The 27,157-nt window shown below is 35.3% G+C and overlaps 2 protein-coding genes and 1 long non-coding RNA gene across 8 annotated transcripts; all 3 read right to left on the bottom strand.

Moving 5' to 3' along the window:
* Positions 1-896: 896 nt before the first annotated feature.
* LOC148770557 (uncharacterized) lies at positions 897-1,237 on the bottom strand. The gene is made up of 2 exons (XR_016031404.1): positions 1,124-1,237; positions 897-1,048 (listed from the first exon to the last, which is right to left on the bottom strand). It is a non-coding gene; the product is annotated as an uncharacterized LOC148770557 (long non-coding RNA).
* Positions 1,238-1,536: 299 nt separating this feature from the next.
* Positions 1,537-12,865, bottom strand: CHR4 (chromatin remodeling 4). 6 transcript variants are annotated; one of them, XM_088818769.1, is made up of 12 exons: positions 12,397-12,865; positions 11,699-11,768; positions 10,651-10,842; positions 10,365-10,466; positions 9,540-10,280; positions 8,976-9,077; positions 6,209-8,872; positions 5,859-6,019; positions 5,588-5,702; positions 5,054-5,142; positions 3,484-4,072; positions 1,537-3,395 (listed from the first exon to the last, which is right to left on the bottom strand). In XM_088818769.1, exons 3-12 carry the CDS (start codon positions 10,825-10,827, stop codon positions 1,716-1,718), a joined length of 6,420 nt encoding a protein of 2,139 aa, XP_088674895.1. In that variant the 5' UTR covers positions 10,828-10,842; positions 11,699-11,768; positions 12,397-12,865; the 3' UTR covers positions 1,537-1,715. The 6 variants fall into 6 exon arrangements, with proteins under 6 accessions (XP_088674895.1, XP_088674896.1, XP_012833278.2 ...); XM_088818770.1 differs by having other exon boundaries at positions 11,648-11,768; positions 12,397-12,746; XM_012977824.2 differs by having other exon boundaries at positions 6,209-8,875; positions 12,397-12,697.
* Positions 12,866-22,710: 9,845 nt separating this feature from the next.
* On the bottom strand, positions 22,711-25,945 carry LOC105954148 (lecithin-cholesterol acyltransferase-like 4). Its single transcript, XM_012977825.2, has 11 exons — positions 25,500-25,945; positions 25,063-25,154; positions 24,863-24,981; positions 24,586-24,721; positions 24,444-24,495; positions 24,257-24,357; positions 23,984-24,166; positions 23,698-23,858; positions 23,550-23,604; positions 23,407-23,460; positions 22,711-23,309 (listed from the first exon to the last, which is right to left on the bottom strand). The coding sequence occupies exons 1-11, from the start codon at positions 25,747-25,749 to the stop codon at positions 22,893-22,895; spliced, it is 1,620 nt and encodes a 539-aa protein (XP_012833279.2). The 5' UTR covers positions 25,750-25,945; the 3' UTR covers positions 22,711-22,892.
* Between the last annotated feature and the right edge of the window lie 1,212 nt (positions 25,946-27,157).

Raw genomic sequence — 27,157 nt, 5'->3', positions numbered from 1 at the left:
GGGTTCCTTCACAAAAAAATTTGGTAGAAAATAAGAATCGGGTATATGGTGATATGGGGTTGACCACGGTGGGAGGCTAAAACCAAATCTCCATAATTTTAGGTGTAATAAAAATATAGAAATTTTGGGTGGGAGGCTAAAAACACCTAAATTAGATGGAAAAAAATGGCGATATAGTGACCGGTCGGAGATGCTCTGACAATGACATCTGCTTATTTAGATTGTTGATGCATGTATATTCTTCAAAGATGTCTTTTATGTATGACATTCAGATGGAAGGTGTACGTGTTCTTACACCAACCAATCGATTGGGAGGGGTCTGGAGTTGATGCTACATTGTATAAGCTAGAATTCTCCACCCTACTTAAAAACATTGTTTTCAGGTACTCTATTTCATCTGTATAAGCTAAGCAATAAAATACAATTTCTCTTCAAAAATGATCCCATAAAAGAATTATTTGATACATTGATGAAAATTAATTAAAACCAAATTATTTCCCAAATTAGCAAATCTATGAACATACTTACACTAGAACAAAATTGTCACAAATGAAAACCCAAGTATATTTGCATAAGCAGCAGCAACAACAAAGTCCCATTTTGTCTCACTTGGAAAACATGCAAGTGCATCCATATTATTTTCGTGTGGACAAGAGATGATGGCAAATGCATTATGACATAGAATACAACAAGTTATCGCATTCACGTGAAAACTAGGTTTGGGCAACCAATGTTTTTACTGTGTGAACAACCAACTTGAGCCAATTGTAGGCATACGGAATTGCTGAGACATTAACTTGTTCACATCTTCCCTGGAATTGGTTCTGAATAAGCTTCATTCAACTTTGGCCTAAAAGACAACATGGAAGGTCTGATAAATCCGATCTTAATTCTTATTAAAGTAGAAAACCCGAAACATTATATAACATTAACTATCAGGAGGACAACAATATATTTGTTCCTAGCCCAAAAGTAGAATCATGATGGCTATTGCTTGCTTGGTAGTCTTGCAGACGGTCCACCATGATACTGGTGTTACTTTCTTGCTCTAACAACATCTGCCGTCAAAGTTAGAAACATTCAATAAATGGTGGATTTGATATAAGAAGGAGAAAGCAAGTACCGTGTCAAGAAATACGGGATCGTTGTCCTCTTCTCTAAAATAATGCAGTTAGTGCTCTTAAAATGAGAAAAGGCCCATTTTTTCCCCTGCTTCATGACAAGCAAGCTCAATCCAGATGCCAATTTGAATTGGGAATATTTTGCAGTGGAAAAGCGAGTAACTGGATCAGGAATTACAACCAAAAGAGCATCTTGTCCGACGCTCGCCTACTGAATGGCATAAGAACAGCCATTTATTTTGACGATGAGCAGCTGCTGTGCAGAACAAGTTCAAATATTTCAACACCTGTATACTGTGCTGCTGCTGTTTGCTTTCTTTTCACAACTTAGGAGGCCAAAGAGTGTTAATTAGGCAGCAAGTTGTGCAATATACGGGGGTGGCAGTTATGTAATTATTAACTTTTACCCTCACACTAAAAAAAACAACTCTACATACTCTTCTGCTATAATTACAACAATGAGGAGGAGGAATGCACTACAAAACTGTTGTGCCCCATCACCAGTCAGCTAATCAATCAACCAATGACGTTTCGAATAATTATAATTAGCATTTAATGTGTTGCAATTACAATAATCTTATTATATATAATGCTTCATGCAGGGCCACCATCTGATATCGTCCCTTCCGAAGACATCTCCTCTCCATCTCCATCTCCATCTGGCTGCTGCTTCTGCGGGGGATTTGTTTTGCTGGAATCCCCACTTGCTGTCTTCTCGTTTGAAACTATTCCTCCTTCATCAACACCACCATCTTCACTCATTATTTTCTCATCCGAAGCTGCTGCAGTTGCTATTGCATCATCCCCTTCTGACTTTTGTTGCTGCACTGGAGAAGAGGTCGAACCAACAATCATCGTACTTGGTATCTTTGACTTTTTCTTCTTCTTCTTCTTCTTTTGTTTGTTTTTCAGATCATGCAGAGGATACATAGGCTTAGGTGGAGTTGGTCCTGGGACTACAAATGGAGGAATTTGGGAGCAACCTTGTCCATACAATACACGAACAGATTGTGCAATTGCAGATAAAGTTGGAGGCAGCAGCTCAGACCGGGGTTTTTTACCTGGTGGAGGATCTTTTATTACTGCTTCTCGAAGCCAGTGTGGCAGTGCCCCACCTTTCATGGACATAGCAGCAGCCTCATCCTCCTTTCCCTTTGATTTGTAATAATCCGGAACCAGATTATTACTAAGGCCAGCAGGAGGCAATATTCCCAACCCAGTAGTTACATCCATTCTTTGCTTCATCATTCTTTGCTGCAACCCGAGAGAATCCAAACAACTAGTACCTCCTAGTGAATCCAGCAGAAACGGAGGTGAATTCATAAGGGTACTACTTTCACTGGTTCCTGCTGCAAAAAAGTCTCTGGAAAACTTAGCCTGGAACATATTCACAAGTGGTTCATCAGACGATGGTGGTAGACCTGCAAGACCCAGTCTCATATCCGTTAAATGTGTCTGAAATCTCAGAGGCGGCGGCCCCCCATCATACTTTGTTCCGTGCAATGCCCGTGCCATCATTCCTTCTTCTGAGCGATTCCCGAGCATTGCTGCTCGTGCCATCATACCTTCTGAGCAATTCCCGAGCATTGCTGCTCGTGCCATCATACCATCAGAAACCATTGCATTTGCAGACTTTGGAGGAGGAGGAGGAGGAGGAGGAGGAGGCATCATAGACTTTGTCCCATCAATGATCTTGAGTTGTTCTTCCTCCCACCTTGCTGACAAATCCTCTGCAGTTTTGAACTTTGAGAACTTCAACCTGGGATCTACTAACATTGACTCCCAATTGCCCCTTCCATGTCTACGAATCCCTATCCACAGATAATCAAGCTCGTCCTCAGACCATATATCTATTTTTGATTTCTTTTTCAGCAGGTTGCTGCTCGACGACCCACCTCCAGTTCTCATTATGATATTCTCAAGAACCTTCCTGTGGTTTTCAGGAAATGACGAGAATGAACCCAAAGCTGGAGGAGGCATCTCATACTTTGCCATATCTGGTGGAAATTTGAGATTCGGCAACAATGGCAGCACAGGCATATCATGTACAGTGGTGGGCTCTGGAACTCTTGATCCCAGAGATAGGCTTGGGAACAAATCAGGAGTTGTACTTGGCTGCAAGTTTCCACCAGGAAATGAATATCTAGGTAGCAACTTCTCGTCAAATGGTAGCTTGGGCAATAGCATTTTCTCTTGAAAATTCGAAAAAGCTGCACTAGAGTTCCACGAATGCTCTGTTGCAGGCCCTTTACCTTTCCGGATATTCAAGGAATGCTGCAAAAAAAACCATGATATTCAGATGAGAAACTGCAACTTTTTTCCCCAATTTAAACCCAACCAATTGATCTATAAAGAAACTTACTGGCGTAAAGGGCATATATTGATCAGTCTTCATGTGCTGCACCTGAGGCAAGTGATCAGGCAACATATGTTGTTGGGCTGGCATCGACTCGTTACCTTTACCAGTCATCTCATTTAACGGGAACTCCAGCCCGAGCCCGTGTTTGAATTGCCTTTGGTATGGTTTTGGGAGTTTTCGCTGCAGCAACTCCGTTTTATTGTTAGGAGGAGCATTTGGTGCACAGAGTCCAATAACCGGCAGCAAGTTGCTCCGCATCGCATCAAGTAACTGATCATTGTCCCTGGAATATTCTGGAAAATGCCCTCTAGATGTATCTGGAAGAGTTAAACGAGAAGGTTTCTGGTTAGACATCATCCTTCCCAGCTTGAGGGTTGAGTCAGTGATGCCATTCGTGGATTGGCCAATAAGATTCCTATCCTCCCAAGCAGCAACAACTGAAGATTGTTCTTCAGCAGGCTGAGCCGTTTGTATTTGTTCTTGAGGAATTGAACCTGGCAGCTGCACATATGGTCCCTGAACAGAAACGGGCGGCGGTTCATTTACATTTCTCCTAGCCAGTCTTTCCTTTTGTCTTGCACGAAGCTTGCCGCTGTTGAATAATAAGCACATTAGTTGTATACAACTTTTAAATGACCTTCACCAGTGTCAATTTTAACCCTTGAGGGGAAAAAAGAAAAAAGAAAAGAAAAGAAGAATTCTCTTGAATGAATGACACAGAAATAACAAAGCCATAATTGTGCATTTTATGTGCAATGCATGGGCAGAAATCTAGTCGACAAACAGCACTAACCAATAAATTCTATAAGCAATACACGTGTATGGATAATACACAAATTGTGCATTTTCTGTGTAATGCATGGGCAGAATGCTAGTCGACAAACAGCACTAACCAATAAATTCTATAAGCAATCCACGTGCATGGATAATATACAAATTGTGCATTTTCTGCGCAATGCATGGGAAGAATGCGAGTCAACACACAGCACTAACCAATAAATTTTCTATAAGCAATACACGTGCATTGATAATGTACGTAATGCATCAATCTAGCGATCCGAAGTGGGAAGTAAAAACAATTCCCACTTATCATGGAAATAAATTTACAAGGCATCAACATATTTGCTTTCAATAATAACCTATAATCAATTGTCATGATTGAAGTATTCCAACAACATTATTAGAAATTATGTTCCTTACTGAAATTAATATGTTGTAAAAAAATTAATAACAATAAGTGTAGCATCAAATTTTAGGAAAAAAAAATTCAAATGAAAAATAGTCTTACAATTTCAAATTTTAATAAGATATTCATGTCATATAATAATGTCGATTAAAAGATAATCCGCAATCATTTTTGTAGCAAACTATCACTCACTATAGGCATTTATTCTGATAAACAAATTATATTATCGGTGTATGTTGCATTCAGTGATATGATATAGCCCAATATCTGAAAGTGCAAGATTTAATGATTTTGAAAATAAAACTTTAGCACATGATGTGTTAATATTGTAGGCATTCATTAAAACACATGAAAAGAGTGTTGAAATATGAATGAAGCCAAACTCACAATTTTTCTTTAAGAGCTCGTCCTGCTGGTGTGTACTCACGCTCGGGCTCTGGTTCACGCTCTGGTGCCACCTCTTCGACACCACCACCCTATCATATCACATGCCAAAAGTTACTACCATACATTCAAACATTGGAAGCAACAAACCTCTCGTAACATAATTCAAACAGAAGGTACATAAAACGTCAAATTATTGGCTACTCACAACAATAGTTGTTATTTGGCAGTTATTCTTTTGACTTTTCAAGGGAACTAAACTGAGGGTGCTATTGCCAGTTCAGCAGTGAGCCACTTAATGAAGAAACATTCAGTGGGGTACAAACAAAGATGGCAATCTAGTATTCCTAATCACAGTATCATAACAATTTGCTAGGGTTTCATAGTCTCTTTTCTCTTGGTATTATTTATTTATAATTCTAGCCCAAGAGATGCTAGTTGTCTTTCTCTTTTTCCTAATTAATTATGTCAATAAAATTCATACATAGGTTGATAGATCACAGAGAAACAAAAGGAGGGGCAGAGAGAGAGAGGTACTTCATTCAGTGCTTCACTAGGATGAACTACATATGCCTCTCGGTAAGAAACAGCTTTTCGTTGGCGTTTTCCTCGGCCAAGAGCTGCTTCCTCCTCGGTTTGATATTTTTCCCATCTAGAAGAAACCATAAGCAATGCGTTATAATGAGACTGAGGAAATAAATTTCGCAGTAACACAAATTCTTAAAAGTACTAGATGCGACAAAGAGAACACAAATACAAGAGACACTAAACAACGGAAAAGGTAATAAAAGGTTGAGCTCTTCTTCACCTAACTCGCAGAAGCCTGTCCCATTCATTTTGTTCATTTGTGCCAACCAAATTATCAGCAGCTTTCTTTTCAGAAATCTCTTCACTTGTGTCATTAATTGCCTCAGCAGCTGATACGTTCCCAACTTGTTCTTCTGTTAATTCGTCATTCCATTCCAGTGACTAAGTGAAAAAATAAAAAGGGTGATGGACATCCAATATTAGAAGCAGAAATAGTTCACACAGATATACTAGCCATATTCAAAAACAAAAAAATTATTGTGTGTGTGTGTGTGCGCGCGGATCGTGCCACAAGCAGAATTGAAGGCAATAAAAAAAGGAATGATGAAATTATAAGCAATTTGATGATACCTTGACGGAACCAAGCATGTCATTTTCTAATCCTGATTCAGCATTATCTGGTGAACCAGACTGAATGTTTGAGCGGTCGAGCAATTTCATAATAGCATTTTCATCCCAGACAATCTTGTTACTAGCATCAGCACATTTGTCTTGGTATACATCTCCAAGGCCACCAGTTCTTCTCCTACTACTACTACTAGTACTAGGCTCTATCTCTGCAATTGCTTCATCGTTTTCACCATCTTTTCCAGTCATATTAGATTTATCATGAAAAAGTTCTTCTGTTCCCCACTTTAGGATGTCTTCCACCTCTTTCGGTGATCCAGACTTGTTCACAAAGAGTTGGTCAAGCATCAGCTTTTTCTTTGCTAGCTGCAAGATACGCTCTTCAACACTAGCACGCACAACAAGCCTATACACAAGAAGTCTTTTTGACTGCCCTATTCTATGAGCTCGATTCATAGCTTGGATATCGGCATGTGGGTTGAAATCAGAATCATATATAACAACGGTATCAGCAGTTGCTAAGTTGATGCCAAGGCCACACGAGCGTGTTGATAGCAGGAACACAAAGCGACTCTTGTCTTGGTTAAAACGTGCTATTGCAGCTTGTCGTTCAGCCACAGAAACGGAGCCATCAACTCTTTCGAATGTCCTAGGACCAAATTCTATATTCAAGTAATCCTCAAGTATATCAAGTAATTTTGTCATCTGTGAAAAGATAAGAACTCTGTGGTTATCTTTGTGCAACACTTTAAGCATAGAATGCAGCAGAGTCAGCTTGGCCGACGCTTTTATTCTCATTTCGTGAAGAAATTCCATCGATCCAGATTCAGGCTCAGTACCTGGAATGAGATAAGGATGATTGCAGACCTTCCTTAACTGCATCACTATGTTCAGCATTGATTGCTGGGGAGCCCCTTTCCCTATGTTGCGTAATACCTGGTAGTTCTTTGTAAGCATAGCACGATAATATTCTGCCTGAATAGATGACAGCTCAACAGGGACTACTCGTTCAATCTTGGGGGGGATATCCCGCATAGCATCCTTTTTAAGTCTACGAAGCATATGCGGAGCAACAAGTTTCTTCAGCTCCTCAACTTTTTCTGCAGTTGTTAGATCATTAAATTTCTCCTCAAATGAAGAGAGGGAAGGAAATGAAGCTTGCTGCAAGAAGTTGAGCAGATTGTACATCTCCCCTATGTTGTTCTGAAGAGGAGTACCAGTCAACAGTACTCGATGCTGGAATGAAAATGTATTCAGCAAGCCAAACAGCTTACTGCTAGAATTTTTAAGACGGTGACCCTCATCAACCACAAGAACTTCCCAAGGAACTGCACGTAAATGAGAGGAATCACATAGAACCATTTCATACGTTGTCAAGAGGACGTTGAATTTGAATGCAGATGTTTTCTCCTTCAATCTTTTAGGATTATGGGCATGCCATTCATATTGGCGAATCATGCCTCTTGCTCTCGTGTTACCGTGATATTCTACAACGTTCAGGTGAGGAGCCCACAGCGCAAACTCTGACATCCAGTTGGGCATTGTGGATAAAGGAACCAAAACAAGACAAGGAAGTTTAGCTTTAAACTCACAGTACAGAGACGATATGAAAGCACACGCTGATATTGTTTTCCCAAGCCCCATTTCATCCGCAAGTATTACATTTCTTGATCGATGCCAGCTTTTACGCAACCAATTCAGTGCTTCTAGCTGATGCGGAAATAAAGCACCTCCAACTAGTTCTTTAGGCTGTTCTGTCAGAGTAAGTACCTCGTTTTGTAGGAGGTCACCCTTCCGGTGCCTACTGTCAAGGTTGACAGTGTCATTCTCCAATGTTTGTCGTTCGAACGTGACGAACAAATCAACCAAGTGAATTGACTTTGCAATAGCAGCTTCGTCCACTCTTTCCCAAGTACATTCATCATAAGGAAGACCATTCCATTTTACATATGCTTCAGTTACACCATCAGTAGTGGAGGACCTAGTAGCAATTACTCGCTGTGGCGACTTCCATTGTTCCTTGCACAGAATCATTGTAGCTGTCCCATACTTTGCCTTGTAATTCTCCAGTTTCCGTTTAGCCAACACCTTCAGCTCAGACTCAGGAATCCAACTGTCATGTATATGAGATTTGCCCACCCACTTTACCAAAAACTCATATGAGATATCGGAACCTACTAATTTCTTTTTAGAAGTAGTCGTCAATTTTTTATCCTCTACATCCTCATTTGTGATTCCTTTATCATTACTGGTACAAGTCTCTAAGACTATATCGGCATTCTCAATTGCTGGAACCTTCTCGACAGTTTTGGCTGCTGCACTGGTGGACGAGATATTGTCATCTTGACTTTTGTTTTCTTGTACTACCATGGAACTAGAACAGTCAATTTCTTTACATTCTTTGGCTACTGATCTTGTGTACACTTGTAGCTTGTCTTTGTTCATAATATCTTGTATGTTCCTTTCCACACCAGAACAGTTGGCAATATCTTGAGGATCATCAGCTGAGTTTCCTACATCGAACACATCCGGATTTTCCTCATCAGATTTACTGGGATGTTCTGCAACTAATGAATCTGCTAAAGGTGGGTCATCGTCATTGACCACCGCATTACAACCAAAATCAACATTATCACCATGGATTCGACAACCAACAACTCGATCAACCTGCTAAAATAAAATTAAGACACAATGTCAGTCATTTTTATAGTTGGAGCAAGATGAGATTTAGTAAAACACTGGCAGCTAGAAACATCAACTTCTTTGTTACCTGTAGAATTCCAGTAGCATTATCTTCATATCTCAAGGGTTCAACAGTAATTTTCACAGCGTCCTGTGATTCAAGTGAATCATGGGCTGCTTCTTCAACCATCTGCATCAAAGACCATATTATGGAAACAAATAATAGAGCAAGATATATGAATCATGCATGATAGTATCAATAACAAGAAGAGCTAGAAAAACCATCATTTTTTTTTAGACACACTAACTATAGGTTATAATTTATGAGCAATAATATCATCTCAGGCATCATATATTTCCTCCGACTAGTATTACACTTGCTATTTATCAATTCTTTCCCGCAACTTGTTCCCAATTCAATCTACTACAGTTTTAGCAGTCCAGCCCAAACAAAGTGTTTCATTTATTTTCTCAAACCATATAGGACCAGAAGTCTAACAAATGATAAACATGCATGTCAATACTTTTAAGTTTGAACCAGAATTTGAAGTTATGAAAGTTAAAATTATGATTTAAACATGAGATAAGCTCAAGAAAATGAGAATATGGATGATAAAACCACAAGAAAAAACAATAATAAAAAGAAATAGACCTCATCATCCTTCAGGAGGATATTAACCATATCTGCACAGGCAGCTATTTTACGTTTTGGCTGTGAAGATTTGCCATTATTGTTGTTGTTCTTTGATTTGAGCAGACCTTTCTTCTTCTTAGTATCTGAACACGATTTGGCATTGTTGGTCTTTGACTTCTTTTCGGTATCATGGGAGTAAGCTTTATTATGCTTTCTTTTTCTGGGTACTGGGGTGGCAGCTTCCAATGCAAGGACAGGTTCGCTTCCTGGTGAAAACTCCACAATAGATGTCTCATTATTTACTTCAGGAGATGCCTCTTTCATCTTTGACTTTTTTTTCTTCGACGAAGATAAAGATCTTTTAACAGGGGTAATTGACTTCTCTGCTTGTATATGCAATTGAGACACTAATTTTTTCTTCTTAACATCAGCATAAGATGAACCAGCATCCAGAGAACCATCTTCAACGGGATCATTACCACAAATGTTATTGGATAAAGATTCCAACTTCTCAACTGTTCGACTTCGACGAGATAAAGGCAATTTTCCTTTGTCGGAATACCTTTTCTTACCAAGAATAGGAGTTTCAGATGCTTGGTTAGCCTTGTCAGATGCAGACGATCCAGACTCGGTTTTTGATCTACGGATGATGATTTTCGTCCGTGCGCGTTTTGAAATAGGTTCTAGTTGGTTCATGCTCTCCATACATGAATGTTCAGAACAGCAAGTTGGGCATTCCCACTTCCCGTTTGGAATATTCTTCAGAGGATAAAGTAACAAATGAGTGTCTCATTGCATGTAAATAGGAGGAGTAGAGTAAAGCATAAAATATAATCAGCATACCTTCAAAGCAGGATCTAAACACTGAAGATGATAAGTACGGGGACATGTATCACAACAAAGCAACTCTCCACCAAGTTCACAGACCACACACTCGTAATAATACTGTAATAATATGAAAAAACAAAGATTCAAGATACGAGTAAATTCCATTAACCTTCATGTGGCTTAAAAGCTGGTAAATAAAACATAGAAAAATACAATCAAGAAACAAGCCGGGGGTTCTAAATCATTCATGCGCGGAGGCAACATCTGTATTATCCATTTCAAGGAAATAATGATAACTTACTCCATCATTGCCTTTCCTCTTGCCAGAACGTTGATCGAGACTATCATCCTCTTTCAGCTCTACAGAGTTGTTGACTTTGCCTTTGTCTCTAAACTTAGCTGGAAGCTTTCTACGCTTTCGTTTCAACACCCAGTTTCTGTTAAGCATTGAACTATTCTCTGAACCGTTGTCCTTCATTCTTACATTTATTCACTGCAACCAAAATGTTTAAGTTATAATTGGCAATGGATACACTCTATTCAGGAGGTAACCTTATATATAGAAAGGCTACTAATAATAAATGAGATCATATACAGACTCGTAATAAATGAATGTAGTGAATGCTATAACCCTAATGCAGCGTCAATCAGTATACGTACAAAATAAGGAAAAGGCCGCACACGCTTTATAAAAATGACTTAGTCAACATTGGCAAAAAAGTAAATATGATGCATAGAGTGCTTCAAACCACATGCATAGCTCAAATAAGATCCCTATGATGAATGATCAGCCAAATAATGCAGAGAACAAATGAGACATTTTAACAGACTAGCCATGCAACATTCCGGGATGAATGCGCATGAAAAAGGGTTGACGTCAATTGACAAACTAAACATTGTTTAAAAACAATCATATGATATTTTTATAGCAAAATCATGATTTCGGAGATCAAATCAGTAGTTTCTATACTGAAAGTTGAGTTAAATACTACATTCTATAAAGGGTAAAATTCATTTTGCACCCGTGTCAAATAACCCCTGCCGTCAACTTTTTTCTTGAATCCGTTAGTCAAATCCTTTGACCGACCGTTATAAAAATCCGTTGGCTGTTTTTTTGACGAAATTACCCCTAATAATCTCTAGATATAGATTGTCTAGTTTTAGACATTTTTTGACCAGATTTTCCCACTTATTCAGCCTTCCTTTTTACTCTTTTCAGCATTTTTTTTTTTCACTCTTTTCACCCATTTTTTCTTTTGTTCTTGAATTCTTCATTTCGTTTAGTTTTTTTTCCCTACATTTGTCAATTTATAATGTCTGCCAAAACAGAAACCACCCCTCCGACATACTCTTCAGCACCATTTGTGAATCTCCCTTTACAATTGATCCTTATAGTAAACAATTGGTCGCTCATTATTCCTGCATAAAAAAAGAAAATTCAAATCGACAAAAAATAAAGCTTTGCAGATTATGATCGCAAGACCCACCAAAAAAAAAAAGTGAAAACCCCTAAATTCTAAAAAAAATGCTAAATCAAAATAAAACTCTAATGAACCGCAAACTAAAAACAAAGATTTACAGACTTTGCATAAGATTTTTTTTTTAATCTGAGTTGGAGAAAATATACACTCTGCAAAAGAAAAGAAAAAGAAAAATTCATTAAAGTCCAAGCATAAAATGTCATACAGGTTGAGAAATCTATTACTATGGCAAAAACTAAAAAAATCAATAAAGTTGAGAATTCAAACAAGACAAGATATTACGTCTGCTATTTATATAGCAATGCAATAAATTACTTCTGCTATTTGAAATTAAACATAAACCCCGAAAATCAAACAACACTAAAATCGACAAAATTCTCTACTTTGAACGAATTATGAAAAATGTCAATAATCCACAAAATACACCTTATTTCTAGTTAAAATCGTGTCCTTAATCCTCGAAGTTCACCGGGTTAAAGAACCCCCAAAAAACATCAGTTCACCCAAATGTTAATCCCCTAATTGGGAAAGAAAAAGAAAAAAAAACCTAAAACCAAAACTCGTACCTTCTTCTAGGGTAAGCAACCTTCGAATATGCTGCTCATTCAAGGTTTCTTCAAAAAATTCCACAAAAATCTTGAGAATTATATGAAACTTTCAGGTGTTGTTTTCTTGCAAAATCGAAGAGAGGGAGAAGGAAGACCGGGAGAGAGAGAGAGAGAGGGAGGGAGAGAGAGAAAGTTGTACAGAGAGTGAATGACGTGAAAAACTTTGGGAATTTTCTAAGGCAGGGGTGTGAACCACCCCACAGCTCGAGCCCAGCACTCTTTTGGAAGGCTCTCTTTTGGAAGGTTCGAGCTCGAACTCGAGTTTATTTTGTTGACCTCGAACTCGTCGAGTTTCTCTTTTTCGATTTGAGCTCGAGCTCGAGCTCGTGTTCATTTTATCGAGATCGAGCTCAAGCTTATTTTCTTTCTTTTTATTAATTATTCTTAAAAACTATTGAAAAATATTACAAAAAATTGTAATTAATATATTTTTTATATTTATATTTTATTTTTATTTATTTCTATAATACTTAATATTATTATGCATAGTTTAAATAAAAAATAATACATAAAAATTAAAAAAAATAATAATAATAAACAAGGCTCGCGAGCCGGCTCGTGAGGTCATGAACAACTTAAAAACTGGCTCGAGCTCGACTCGTTAGAAAGCTCAAACTCGCGAGCTCGAGCTTTTTTCGGCCGGCTCATTGAGCTCACGAGTCGGCTCGGCTCTTTTACCACTCCTAGTCTAAGGTATGTAAAACAGGGTAAAATAGTAATTGCTCACTCAAATTTAACACTGTTAAAAGTTTGAGCATTGACTGTCAAAACAAGAGATTATTTGATGTTTTCTATACATCAGAGGAGTAAACGATACCTTTCTCGAAGTACGGGGCTTTTATAAATCACCAATTTATTTCAACACACAAACATGCACACGCCCATACCCGAACCCATGACCTCACACAAAAATTTTGATAGTTCAAAATTATTAAGTAAATCAGAAGGTCTAATTAATTGGATCAAAAATTATAATATATTTCCTTTAGATACTATGGGCAAGGTAAGTTTTTATGCCTTCAATTCTTTACGTTCTTTTACATGTTTCTGCTGAAGCCATTGCATATTCTTTGCAAGAATCGTAAATCTTTTCTCGTTACTATTTTTCGCGTCTAAACTTTCACAAACCTAATATACGTCAATTGTTTTCCAATTTTATAAGTTTCCATCAGCACAGTACTACACGTTCTTCATTTAATCCGAGTTGCGACGGATAGTATATGCGCTAGCTCTTCAATTACTTTGTCCTTTTCCCCCATTAACAGCTCGACGAGGCTTATATCTTTTAACGAGCAAATGACACAACCAATCAAAACTCAAAAACTCATGCTTACATCCTACTATCATTTTTGGCAAATTATCGAACAAAGGCATACCTAACTGTCAAATCTAAAAGAACAACAGAAATTGTAAAGCTAAAAAACTTTCCATGCAAAACTATAATCTTTAGTTAATCAATCACCATCTTCTGAAAATTAACCTATAACAAAAAATTGAGATGATTTAATCTTCAAGTAGAAACAATAAAGAACTGTTTTATACCAAAGATCTTTACATAACAGTGCATTTAATTCATGGAGATCAACTCAAATTGTGCTTCATCGGATCGAACAAAAACGTATAAAATAACAATCTCTCTCTCTCTCTCTCTCTCTCTCTCTCTCTCTCTCTCTCTCTCTCTCTCTCTCTCTCTCTCTCTCTCTCTCTCTCTCTCTCTCTCTCTCTCTCTCTCTACTATGTGTGCATACATACATATGTACATATTTTCGTATGGACTCTAGTTGTAAGAATACCGCCATCAAAAGTGGTTTGAGGATTATTGTAATTAGTGCAGAGTTGATCGTCTTCACATGAATTGGTGCATTTAAGAAGATATATAATATAATTTCTAAGGTCCAATTATCAACACTAGTATAATTATTTGTTAAATCATGGGGTAGATTTACTTGCCAAAAACGGATCTTGGATATTGATCAATAGAGAAATTAAGTGGTAACGTTTTAGCAAGTAATATGTATAAAGGGAATATTTTGCTATTAATAATGTGAATCTAATTCACCATGACTCTAGACTCTGTTTCTGGTAATAGAATTTTAAGATGGAAACAAAGATTATGGCAAAAATAAATACTTACTTCTTCCATTGGTTGACATACTCTTTTTAGGCTTTTCAGTTTTAGATAATAATAGCAGCTTATGCAATCAAGTTAACCAAATGTTAAACGTGATCTACATTACTTTTTCCTCTCTTCGGCATGTTTTTATTTTTCCTTCCACAACAATTAACAGCAAAGTGTTCAAAGTGATTTATTAGATCTATATAATTATCGGTACTAATTAAATAATTACTCCTAAAATTACCATGAAATCAAATCAGGAATTCAGTGAATATATATCATAAGGCATAAATTACATATTATTTAGAATATGTTATAATTTATATGCAATGCATTAGTTAGTAATTCTATGTACCCTAAGTGTTTGCATGACTTTAAGTGAATTGTGTAATCTATTTAATCCACTCGCATGTATTATGTGAATTATAATTCATGGGCAAATGGCAAATAGGCCCCATAAGAAGGGCACTTAATTCAAAAAGGGACATCTAATTTTTTTGTATTGCAAATATTTCCAACTCATTCAAACTTATTTGCAAATAAGGAAAATCATTTTATTCATACCAAAATTACCCCCAATTCATTGGAACACAATTCAACTCAAATTTCATGATTTACACCACAATTTAGCTCAATTTCACCAATTAACTGATTTTGACCATAATTTCAATTTTGACCCCAATTTTGACCCGCCACCACCGGAAATCGCCGGTCAGCCGTCGTTGACCGCCAGTCTCCGGCGTTGACTTTCTTTTTTTCTTGTTTAACTTTTTCTAAACATTTTTTTTTCTGAAATTTTTTTCCGGTAGGTCAACCGCTGTTGACCGTAGGGTCTCCGGCGTTGACTTTTTTTTTCTTAAAACAAATATTTAAATTACTATTACTGGCTTGACTGCTATTGTCTCCAATAGTTATTTAACTGTCGGAGACAGTAACTTAACTGTTAATTGACTTTTTTTTTTTCAAAAAAATATTTTAATTAATATTATTGTCTTGGCTGCTAAATTACTGTCTCCAGCAGTTATTTAATTGTCGGAGACAGTAATTTAACTGTTAATTGACTTTATTTTTTGAATTTTTTTTCTTAAAAAAATTATTTTAATTTATATTACTGTCTTGCTGTTAAATTACTGTCTCTCCAACAGTAATTTAACTGTCTGAGACAGTAATATTACTGTATTAATTAATTTTATCGTCTTGGCCTGCATTTTTGTTGTGTTCGACTGTAATATTATTGTCTTCGGCCGTAATATTACTGTCTCATGCAATAATATTACTGTTTGGGACAGTAATATTAATAATATTACTATTCGAGAAAATAATATTCATAATATTACTGTCCCAAACAGTAATATTGCTATCTGAGACAGCAAGTTAGCAGCCAAGACAGTAATATTAATTAAAATATATTTTTTAAGAAAAAACAAAATTTTAGGAAAAAAAAAGTCAACGCCGAAGACCGGCTGTACAACGGTGGTTGATCGGCAGGAAAAAAATTCAGAAAGAAGTTTTCAAAAGAAAAAGTCAACGCCGGAATCTGGCCGGAAAAAAAATTCAGAAAAAAAAAAAACATTTTTCTGAAAATAAAAATACTTTTTCAAAAAATTATTAAAATGGGGGTTAATGTGATATATTTGTTTAAATCCGAGGTCAATGTGTAATATTAAGAAAGTTAGAGCATAATGGATGAATTGATAAGAATTATATTATGGATGGTATTTTAGACTAAAGACATGGGGATGAGTTTATTTGAAAGACTGTTTTTTTTTTCTTTTTTGTGGACTAATGTGCATTTAAGTCCCTTGTGATGGGCCTATTTGACAATTGCCCACAATTTATTATGCAGCTTAATTGAATTAAATAAATCATTTGCGCTCATAATTTAAGTAATCTAATCTATGATTAACAATTAAGTGATTAAGTGTTTCATAAGTGTTTCATAAGTGTTTATGTGAATTATAATAAGGGAAAATATGCAATACCCCTTCTAATGAAAAATATTTTGAACTAAATTCAATTGACTTTTAAAGATTTTTTCTACACCCAAATTTCATTCTTAATTAGTGAGACCCCCTGGACTAGTGTGAGAAGACAAATATACCCTCAACTACTATAACCCTAATTATTTGGCCACCTCTATCACTTATATCTTCTCTTTTCTCCACCTCTCCACCTAAATCTCTCAACTCTCTCCGAAAATTCCAACATTCCTCCACTGCCGCTGTTGCGGCCGCCAATTCCTCCTTCGTCTCCACATAAATATCTTTCTCTCTTGTTCGTTATCTCTCTTGATTTCTCTCTCTTTACACCACCATCATGTTCACATAGATCTCTACACCACCACCGTCGCCGCTCGTTGCCGCCGCCGCGTTCTTCGTCTCCGGGTAAGGCTTTTTCTCTCTTTTTCATTATCCCTCTCGATTTCTCAGTTTTTTCTTTCAGATCTGTCCACCACCGTCGCCGCCTCTCCCACTCTCGCTTTCGTTCACCGCCGCCACTGCCGTTGTCGTCGACTCCCCTCCCTCTCTTTCGTTATATTTGTATCTTTATTTCTGTATTCTTCGATTTCTCTTTTTTTTCTCCAGATCTAAACTAGCAATATTAAAATGACTATAGTCATATTCGAATATTTTTTTTCTTCTCCAGATCTGAACTAGCAGCAGTAACATGACTATAGTCATATTCGAATATGACTATTGTCTGAATACGATTGTAGTAATATTCAAATATGTTATATCTTTTCGTTTCAAATTGACTTGTAATAACAACATTCAAATTGTGATTTTTTGTGTGATGTTGATTGGATTGTTTTCGTAAACAATAGGCAATATTCGTTGTTTTATATAATTTGGTAAACATGACTGTACCACACTATATAATCGGAATTTTTAAATTGAAAATGTAAAAAACTGCAATATAAAGAAGGCTGCACCTATTTGCAATCTCAAAATTTCTAAGGGCAAGATCTTACTTCATGCAAGACCAAAATATAAATAAATTTACTAAGAGCAGGACTGAAAATTACAAATATAACCCCAATATTGATTTTGATATTATTAATTCAAAAGAGTCAAAAAAGGTCTAATTGCTATTGCAAGACCAAAAAATAAAAAAAAAAAGAGGGAGAGAGAAATTGAAAAACGAGAAGGAATGCTCTAGCGGGATAAGAGAAGAATTGCCGCCGCTCATCCGCCGCCGAAAAATTGCCGCCGCCCAACCGCCGGTGCTTGAAGAGGAAGAGAAGAAGAAGATGAAGGAAGGAGGAGGAGAAGAAGAGAAGAAGAAGAAGAAGAAGAAGAAGAAGAAGAAGAAGAAGAAGAAGAAGAAGAAGAAGAAGAAGAAGAAGAAGAAGAAGAAGAAGAAGAAGAAGAAGAAGAAGAAGAAGAAGAAGAAGAAGAAGAAGAAGAAGAAGAAGAAGAAGAAGAAGAAGAAGAAGAAGAAGAAGAAGAAGAAGAAGAAGAAGAAGAAGAAGAAGAAGAAGAAGAAGAAGAAGAAGAAGAAGAAGAAGAAGAAGAAGAAGAAGAAGAAGAAGAAGAAGAAGAAGAAGAAGAAGAAGAAGAAGAAGAAGAAGAAGAAGAAGAAGAAGAAGAAGAAGAAGAAGAAGAAGAAGAAGAAGAAGAAGAAGAAGAAGAAGAAGAAGAAGAAGAAGAAGAAGAAGAAGAAGAGGAAGAAAAAGAAGAAGAAGAAAAAGAAGAAAAGGAAGAAAAAGAAGAAAATTCGACCTGTACATGTTGATTTTTTGTTGAAAAATCGACATCTACATGTCGTTTTTTTGGCAACAATGTAGATGTTGATTGTTTGGCTAAAAATCGACATGTACATGTCGTTTTTTGCAACAAAATTCGACATGTAGATGTCGATTTTTCGCCAAAAAATCGACATCTAGAGTTGATGTCGTTTCTTTTGCTAAAAAATCAACGTCTAAATGTCGAATTTTGTGACAAAAATCGACATGTATATGTCGAATTTTGACTGCGCAATTTTTTTTTTTTAAACTTAAAAAATCGATCACCTAACTATAAAAAACATTCATTCATAGTTTGTTTTCTACTTTTTCTATAGAATTCTCCATATTGATGTCTCGTGACTCCATAATGTTATCCATTTGCATGTTTTAGTAAGATTAGAGGGTTTTGAGTGTTGAGAATTTTTGGAGAAGATGAAGAATCTGTGTGAAATGGGTTTGTGAGGAAGAAAAAATGGATTTTGCTGGTGTGGTCTTGCACAAAGAAAGTTGTGGAATTTTGTAATTGAGGATTTTGTATTTTAATAAGGGTATAATAGTCTTTCAATAATTCATTTGGTGAAAAATTAGATTTGGTCTTCCCCTAAGCAATTTTTGGATTGCATATAGTCGTCGCCTATAAAGAAAGAATATAACTACAGTTGATATAGTCACATAACTGTAGTCATATTTGGCGTAGCAAACAAGTCGAGAAAAAAATTCAATTTTTTGTTTGAAAAAAATTTAAAAAAATATTTTTATTTAAAAAAATATTAAAAAAAAAATTCAAAAAAAATTCGAAATAATAAAAAATAAAAATAAAAAATTCAATTTGTTTTTTTTTTTATTTGGTAGCAAATTTTTAGGAATTTGGTAGCAAATTTTTAGGAATTCGGAAGCAGATTTTTAGGAATTAGATTGTTGTGGAAAGAGAGAAAAAATGAATAATTTATACAAGTTATGCTAATTGATATAACGACGTCTTCCAACCTAATCACCATTTTTTCACCAAATCCTATTTTTGGTGGTGAAAAAATGGGTTTATCTTCCACCCTTAGAGCATCTTCCAACCTAATCACCATTTTTTCACCAAATCCTATTTTTGGTGAAAAAATGGGTTTATCCTCCACCCTTAACACACCATTCTATAATTTCACTATTTTTAGTGAATAAATAGTGGATTTGGTCTCCCACCAATTTCAGCAAATTTTACACTAAACATTAAAATAATAATATTTCACCATTTTTCTATTTATAGAGAATAACATTTGATTTGGTCTCACATGGTATTTCTCAAAATATATCACAAAATTATAAATTTAACGTTAATCATAATTTAGTCTATTTTAATTTTAAAAATATTGATTATAGATCCGATTATAAGTAATAATTTGATTGATTATATAATCTTAGAATTATATGAAATTTTAAAAAACTATTGAAACATAAATGAAAATCAATGTAAATTATTATACATATAATAAAATCACACATAAACAATAATTTCATAACTAAATGCATAAAAATATTACAACATGATTTCAAAAAAAAAACATTACAACATTGATAGGGGAATAAGAAACAAGCCATCATTGATAGGGGAAGCAGGTCAGGAGCTGCTAGGAATTTGAATGTTAGTGGAGAGGGAAGTGGACCAAGTGATGAAGATGTTTACGTCCCGAAATCTCCAAACAACAAAGAATGCAACTATGGCGAACCTACTGGCGATGGACATTTCTCTAATTCGAACTATGATAGTCAAGACTATTAATCTTAGAAAATAAGGTTTTAACGAGGCCCCCCTTTTAATCAATACGTTAGACCAAACAAGGTTTTAACGTGGCCCCTTTGAATCAATAAAAAAATATTTTGGCTAGAAAAGAAAAAAAACCTGCTAAGTAGTTTATGTGTATTTCATTTATATAATTTGTCTTGTAATTTATTATGCAACGTTATAATGTTATGTTTTTGTTGTTTTTTGATGATAAACATATTTATTCTTTAAACATATAACTTATTAGGTGTAATTTGGGGTGCAAAGTGCAAAGTGCAAAGTGCCAAACAATTATGTTTAAAGGGTTCAATCTACCAATTTTGCAATTTAAGGGTGCAAAATGCCAAAATGGTGTAATTTAAGGGTGCAAAGTGCCAAAAACCCGTTTTCTTTGGCTATTAAGATAGACACTGTACTTCATTTGGATATGAAATTTTCCTCTTAGAGTTACCATTGAAATCTTTTGCTTTATATTTATGCTACTTGTTTTTAGATTAGCAGCCTTAATTTAAAACAATATAATGAGGAAGTTAAAAAAGAGTCAAATGACACGATGAAGACTAGATTGATGCTTCAAGTTATTGCAATGTCCTCAAAAAACTGCAGCTTATATATATTGTTTAATGATCCATGATACATAAAACTCACAAAAATTGCACATGTATTATCTATATATATGACATAAATATTTCGAATATATAAGATACTGGGATAATTACACTTTTGGTTCCTTATGTTTGACCCAATTTCACTTTTGGTCTCCCTTTTTTTAAAGTGAACATAGTTCACCTCCAAGTTTCAATTTTGAACACTATTGGTCCCCGCCGTTACATGTCCGTTAGCAAGTAACGGAAAACACTATTTTGGGGCGAAAATTAATTTTTTAATTTTTTTGGCGCTGAAAAATAATTAGAAATTTAAAATATACTATTTATAATTAAACTTTTAACAATATTAAGTATAATGAAATTTATTTAATTAATTTATTTTTTATTATTAAAAAATAATCATAAGTAGTATAATGAAAAATAATATTAAGTATAATGCAATATAATTTATTTAGTTAATTTCTTTTTTTATTATTAAAAAATAATTATAAGTAGTATAATTATAATAATATTAAGTATAATTATACATGATTTGTTCAGCTAATTTTTTTTATTATTATTTTTTTATTATTATTTTTTTATTATAAGTAGTATAATTAAAAATACTATTAAGTATAATTAAAAATAACTTGTTTAGTTAATTTATTTTTTATTATTAAAAAATAATTATAAGTAGTACAATTATAATAATATTAAGTATAATTAAAACTAATTTGTTTAGTTAATTTTTTTTATCATAAGTAGTATAATCAAAAATAATATTAAGTATGATTAAAATAATTTGTTTAGTTATTTTTTATTATTATTAAAAAAATGATTATAGTAGTATAATTATAATAAAATTAAGTATATTAAAAAATAATTTGTTTCGTTGAATTTTTTTTATTAAAAATTATAAGTAGTCTATTTTTAATTTATAATTATTTTCAACCGAAAATTTTTAAAATTTCAATTTTCGCCCCATAATAGTGTTTTCCGTTACTTGCTAACGGATATGTGACGGCGAGGACCAAAAGTGTTTAAAATTGAAACTTGAAGGTGAACTTTGTTCACTTTGGAACGAGGGGGACCAAAAGTGAAATTGTGCCAAATATGAGGGACCAAAAGTGTAATTATCCCATAAGATACTACTACTACTAAAACTTGATCAAGCATAACATAAAAGTAAAATAAAATAAAATAACTCGACACGTGAAACGGACGTGCACCTTTCTAGTTTCTTCAAAAGATGTTTATCAAAGAAATAATAACTGCCTAAAGAAACAAGTCTCAGAACAGAAGGACAAACCTTGCATCTTTTAGAGAAAGAAACTTACAAGTAAATAAAAACACGAAAGCCCTCGTTGATGCCTTGTTTCTCTGCCACTATCAATGTTAGCTGCAGGCAGCGTAAAGAAGGCGGCCCAATATATCTCTTTTCAGCCCAGAAAGCATCACAACACACAATTAAAGCTAAAGCTGAACCACCACTAAACCTTGTCAAATTTTCTGTAAAGTCAAGAATGTTATGTTATGTATTAACATAAGAATACAAGGAAAAGAGACAGTACCTTGCCAAGCTCGGTTAGACCATCTCGTAAAAAACTTTGGAATGACAAGAACATGAACTGGAGCTTCTGGGTCTATATCTCGAAAAGCAACAACAAATCCAAATATCTAAACCTATAGCTGAAATTTTGGTCGGACTTGTAGGAAAAGAATTAGATGAAAACATAATTAATAAGCAGGTTCGAACATTGTTGGTGCATGCCCCAGTATCAGCATTATTATTGACTTCTTCATCGCATCGCTTGTAGCACTTACAAACGACAAAACGTGTGTATGTGAATGAGGCCTACCATCATTATGTGAATGAAAATGAATAGAGCAGGTCTATGAATAAGATAGGAAAGTGCTCCATTAGAAGATTCAATAAATTTCAAAGCTCGAACAGACATTGTTTCAACAACGACACGACGCCGTTTATCAGTTCACTTCAATTCCAGAAAATGAAAGAGAGATAGCAAAGATTGATAATTATGAAGGATAAAAGGAAAGCACCGTAACGGAGTGAGCAAATTCATGTACAGACAGCAAAGCCATTACTAATTAGTAGTATTTACACATGACATTGCATAACATGTTTGTTTACATATAAATATCATCTTTAAGGAAATTTGATTCATTACATACAAGCTTTATATTATTTATATGCAGATCGAGGAAATAAGTGGGGCAACGATCTTCTTCATTCTATGCAGTAGTTGAGATAGATACAACATTAAGCTCCACATGCTTTTTACCCTCTTCATTTTCTTGTTCAATCTTAAAACTCGCATGATGAGCTTCTTCCATGGATTCACCACCGCCACCGCCAGCAATGCGTGCCGCCACATCAATTGAACCCACCAAAACAACATCTTTTCCCATACTAATATTTTCTTCATCTGTAATAATATCCCATTCTTCTCTTACATAACTAACCTTCAATCCTCTTTCCATTTCAATAGCAGCACTTGGCAGTACTACATAGTCATTTAATGGATTGTAAAACGGGTCGTGATCCGCATTCAACCAGTGCTTCACTATTCTGAACACATGTCTGTCACACAGTATTCCCCTGTGGTCCCCACTCACCCCTACCCTTGCTTCCGCACGAAGCCCGTCCCCCTTTTAACAATACAAACCAATCAACACTCACAAATGTCATTATTGCAACCTCAGTCAGATTAATTTTCACATATCTTAAAAATATTTAATTACTTACTTTGGCAGATTCTGCTGGAACTGTTCCGTCACCATCAACATATACGTACTTGGCCTACGTACGTGTGTGTAATTCTTAGAACCAATGAAATAATTTAATGGAATATCAACATTGTGTGTGGTTCATTTAACTAAGAAATATACCTGGAGAGTAGGCACTGCTCGCAGATCTGTGACGGGGGCATTCTCGCTTCCATAGCTGCAACATAGTACCATATATAACATCAATTTTCATAATTCTTCTTACATTCTACTACTATTAATGTTCAATGTTTGTAAGTGTGTCAAGTACCAAACACAATGAGGGGTCTCGTTATTTGTGCCGTAAATATTGTAGAATTTAATCTCTTCATTTGGAAGTTGCGCAGAGCTCAACAACTTGCGTGTCTCGTTAGCCCATTTTAGAATCTCTATATTGAATGGTACGGCAACATCAGCACCATTATAACAGACCTGCACAAAAGCCAGCCAGGAATACTAATGTCGATCTATATAACACACGTACTGTAAGAAGATATACATATAGAGTATAATTATTAAAACGAATATCTAAAAAAATAAGGTCATAGATCGCTCACCTTGTTGATTGAAAGAGCTTCCGTAAAGATCTGGATAGCTTCTACAGGAGGATAAGATTCAAGGGTTACGGTGGTATTCCCATCATCATCAGATTTCTGTCTCCATATTTCAACAAGTGGAACATTTTCCCATTTGAAATCTAAACAGGCCATCAATTCGTATATTGATGGGCACTCGAGCAGCTGGAAAGAAAAAAAGGAAGACGTTAAGACGTCTCTCCAAAGAGGGGGGAAGTAATATACGTACACAAGTTGGTGTAAAAAAGTTTGTACCAATTGTTGCATACTCCATTTTGAAATAAAAAAATTCTGTTTCCACCCTTCAACAAATGATGACCCATTCAAGAATGCGGAGGTTACGTATCCAGGTGCACCTGTTCGGGTGGTCCAAACAACAAAATAATTATCGAAGAGTGTAACGTTTACTTAGAGAAAAACAGATCAAAATTGTGTCCCATACCTCGAAATGGTGCTGCTATAGCAATCCAATTTTTGACATACTTCTCAAAGATCTAGAAAACAATGACATCAATATATATCAGTATTCCAAATTGTGTATAGTTAGTAATGAAATCAAAATGGAATAAGAAATTCAGTATTACATCACTATGCAGGGTCATAAAACATTTAATGAGAAGACCACCCATCGAATGGCTTATTATGTTTATTTTCTTTCCTCCAGAAGCAGTATATACCGACTCAAGTTTTGATGCCAGGCGATCCAGTGTTCCCTGAAAACTGGAAAACAAGTAGAGCATCATACATAATTCCAAGTTAAAATCAATGAAATACATTAATTCCAATATGCATGCAAACATGTAGTGATTATGGCTATAACCACACAGATAGAAGTATGTTTGGAAAGAAATAAAAAGTTACCGATTGCTTTGGCGGAAATCATATCCAAAGCCAAAGAGTGTAGTTCCTTCTTGATAGCCCCAATTAATGAATTCGACAATCATGTCGTGAAAATAATACACACAATCGGTGCCAATAACCTGAAAAAGAAACGAGGAACAAGAATTAGGTCGAGAGCAAAGATGCGGTTGGAGTAATGATTTGAATAGGTGGAGACTGACCATGTCGGGGTCCAAGGTGTCAATAGCATAAAGGCCATGTCTGTCTTGAGGAACCTCAATATGTGTGTCCGCATCTACGGTCTCACTTCTACCTGTCTCAACCATGATGCATTCTCTTAATTACCATCCCAATATTTGTACATTATTTGTACGTGTACAATACATATTATTCTAAATTACATAACTTTTCCTTCCTAATGAAGGTAAACTTTGTTACATCTTAGTTACATAGAGCATATGTCCCATCTATGTACATTAAAGATTGCAATATAGCATTCTTATAATTGTCTTTCAAATTGGCCCTCCCTCTTCCTCTTTTAACTAACAACACAAACTTATTTTGCAAAGTTGAGCTTATGAAACCAAACAAGTATGTTTGACTCAAAAAAAAGTAATATCCAGATTGAATTATAAAAAAAAAAGAAGAAAAAGAAAACCTGTGGCAGGATCGAAGTGAGACCAAAGCTTGTCCCGGAACTCGTGATCAGCCCCAAGAATTCGGACCCAGACTCGCTCGGTGTTGCCGGTTTTAGAATCGACAGCGTTGAGAATGGAACCGGCGATGCCAGGCACGAAAAGAACCGGGTCGAGGGTGGGGTCCACGTAAGACTGTTCCTGGGTCTTCTTGCTGATCAGCTTTAGCAACTGCTCAACAGACTTCACTATGTCCTCCAACAACACCGCCATTGATTTCTTTCTTTCACAACTTCTCCGGAGAGGAATCTTTTATTATTATTATTATTTTTTTTTGTTTGGTGGACTTGCTTTTGTGGTGGTGGAGAGAGGAGGAAAGGCGTAAAGGGTATTTATTTATTTATTTATTGGTTGGAAAGATAACAAGTTAATCAATCATGCCCTCAATTATCCGTGCATTGACCAATTAGCTGGGTTTTTTTTGCAAGAACTACCCCTGTATAATATTTAATTGCTAAAAAAGTTCCCGTATTAAAAATATTAGTAAGAACCCCAATGAAAAATTTTCAAAGCTAATAAAGTCCCTAACTGCTTATTTATTGTGAGACTGGGTTGTAATTTTTGACCGGCAAAGACTTAAATACCCTTCTAGAAATTTAAAAAATTACAAATCCACCCCCAAAATTTCTATAAGCCCAAAACAAAGTTTTTCAAATTATCACTTCAGTCCTTCATAGTTTATGAAAAGCCCTCTTCTTCACTACACCTCAAACCACCACTGTAATGTATCTAGGATTGCCCCTTCCACTGTATCTCCATTCACCTAACCCCGTAAATGCCCCCATAAGAAAACAAACATCTCTTTGTGCTTCCTTCACGACACATGAGGATCCAAATTCACATAGGGATGGCAATATTACCCGACCCGGCGGGTACCCGACCCGGCGGGTACCCGCCCCACCCCGCCCCGTTTTAGACGGGTAATACCCGCCCCGTTAGGGATTGGGGCGGGTAAGGGTTTTACAATTTACACCCGCAACGGGTAAGGGGCGGGTACGGGTATAGTAAAATTTCCCCAATACCCGACCCGTACCCGCCCCGTTTACCACCCGTACTTTTTATTTACGTATATTACCCTTATATGTATTATTTTTCTATTTATTTTCTTTCTATTTATTTTGTATTAAGTAATGTTGAACATATGTGACTGGTTGACTTGTTCAAAGAATGTTTGCTTTTAATTTTTGATTTAATATGTTATTTTATAAAATGGTTGTTGATTTGTATTTATATTTTAATTGTATTTAATAATTAGCAGGTATATATATATATATATATATATATATATATATATATATATATATATATATATATATATATATATATATATATATATATATATATATATATATATATATATATATATATATATATATATATATATATATATATATATATATATATATATATATATATATATATATATATATTTGCGTTGGAAAAAAAAAGCGGCTGCTATTTTTTTTTGAAGGAACATAATTAGAATTGATTTTTATATTCAAAATAAGAAGGAAAAGTTGAAATGGAAGAGAAAAAGAAAAACGGGTCGTCAAACGGGGCGGGTATTCGCGGGTGCAAAATGGGACGGGGGCGGGTTCTACAATTCCAACCCGTAACGGGT

The sequence above is a fragment of the Erythranthe guttata genome, chromosome 5 (genome assembly GCF_056151865.1).
Source record: "Erythranthe guttata isolate IM_541 chromosome 5, IM_541, whole genome shotgun sequence".
NCBI lineage: Eukaryota > Viridiplantae > Streptophyta > Magnoliopsida > Lamiales > Phrymaceae > Erythranthe > Erythranthe guttata.
The sequence above is the reverse complement of the archived record's forward strand: the minus strand, read 5'-3'. Positions and strand labels throughout refer to the sequence as shown.

What these genes read in the sequence shown, in the direction of transcription:
- CHR4 (XM_012977824.2), bottom strand. Translation starts at nt 10,827, where the DNA reads ATGAAGGACAACGGTTCAGAGAATAGTTCAATGCTTAACAGAAACTGG. An exon ending in AGAGGAAAGGCAATGATGGA is followed by an intron (nt 10,467 to 10,650) that starts GTAAGTTATCAT and finishes ATATTATTACAG; the next exon opens with TATTATTACGAGTGTGTGGT. An exon ending in GTTTAGATCCTGCTTTGAAG is followed by an intron (nt 10,281 to 10,364) that starts GTATGCTGATTA and finishes TATCCTCTGAAG; the next exon opens with AATATTCCAAACGGGAAGTG.
- LOC105954148 (XM_012977825.2), bottom strand. Translation starts at nt 25,749, where the DNA reads ATGGCGGTGTTGTTGGAGGACATAGTGAAGTCTGTTGAGCAGTTGCTA. An exon ending in GAGACCCCTCATTGTGTTTG is followed by an intron (nt 23,605 to 23,697) that starts GTACTTGACACA and finishes ACTATGTTGCAG; the next exon opens with CTATGGAAGCGAGAATGCCC. An exon ending in GAGCAGTGCCTACTCTCCAG is followed by an intron (nt 23,461 to 23,549) that starts GTATATTTCTTA and finishes ACACGTACGTAG; the next exon opens with GCCAAGTACGTATATGTTGA.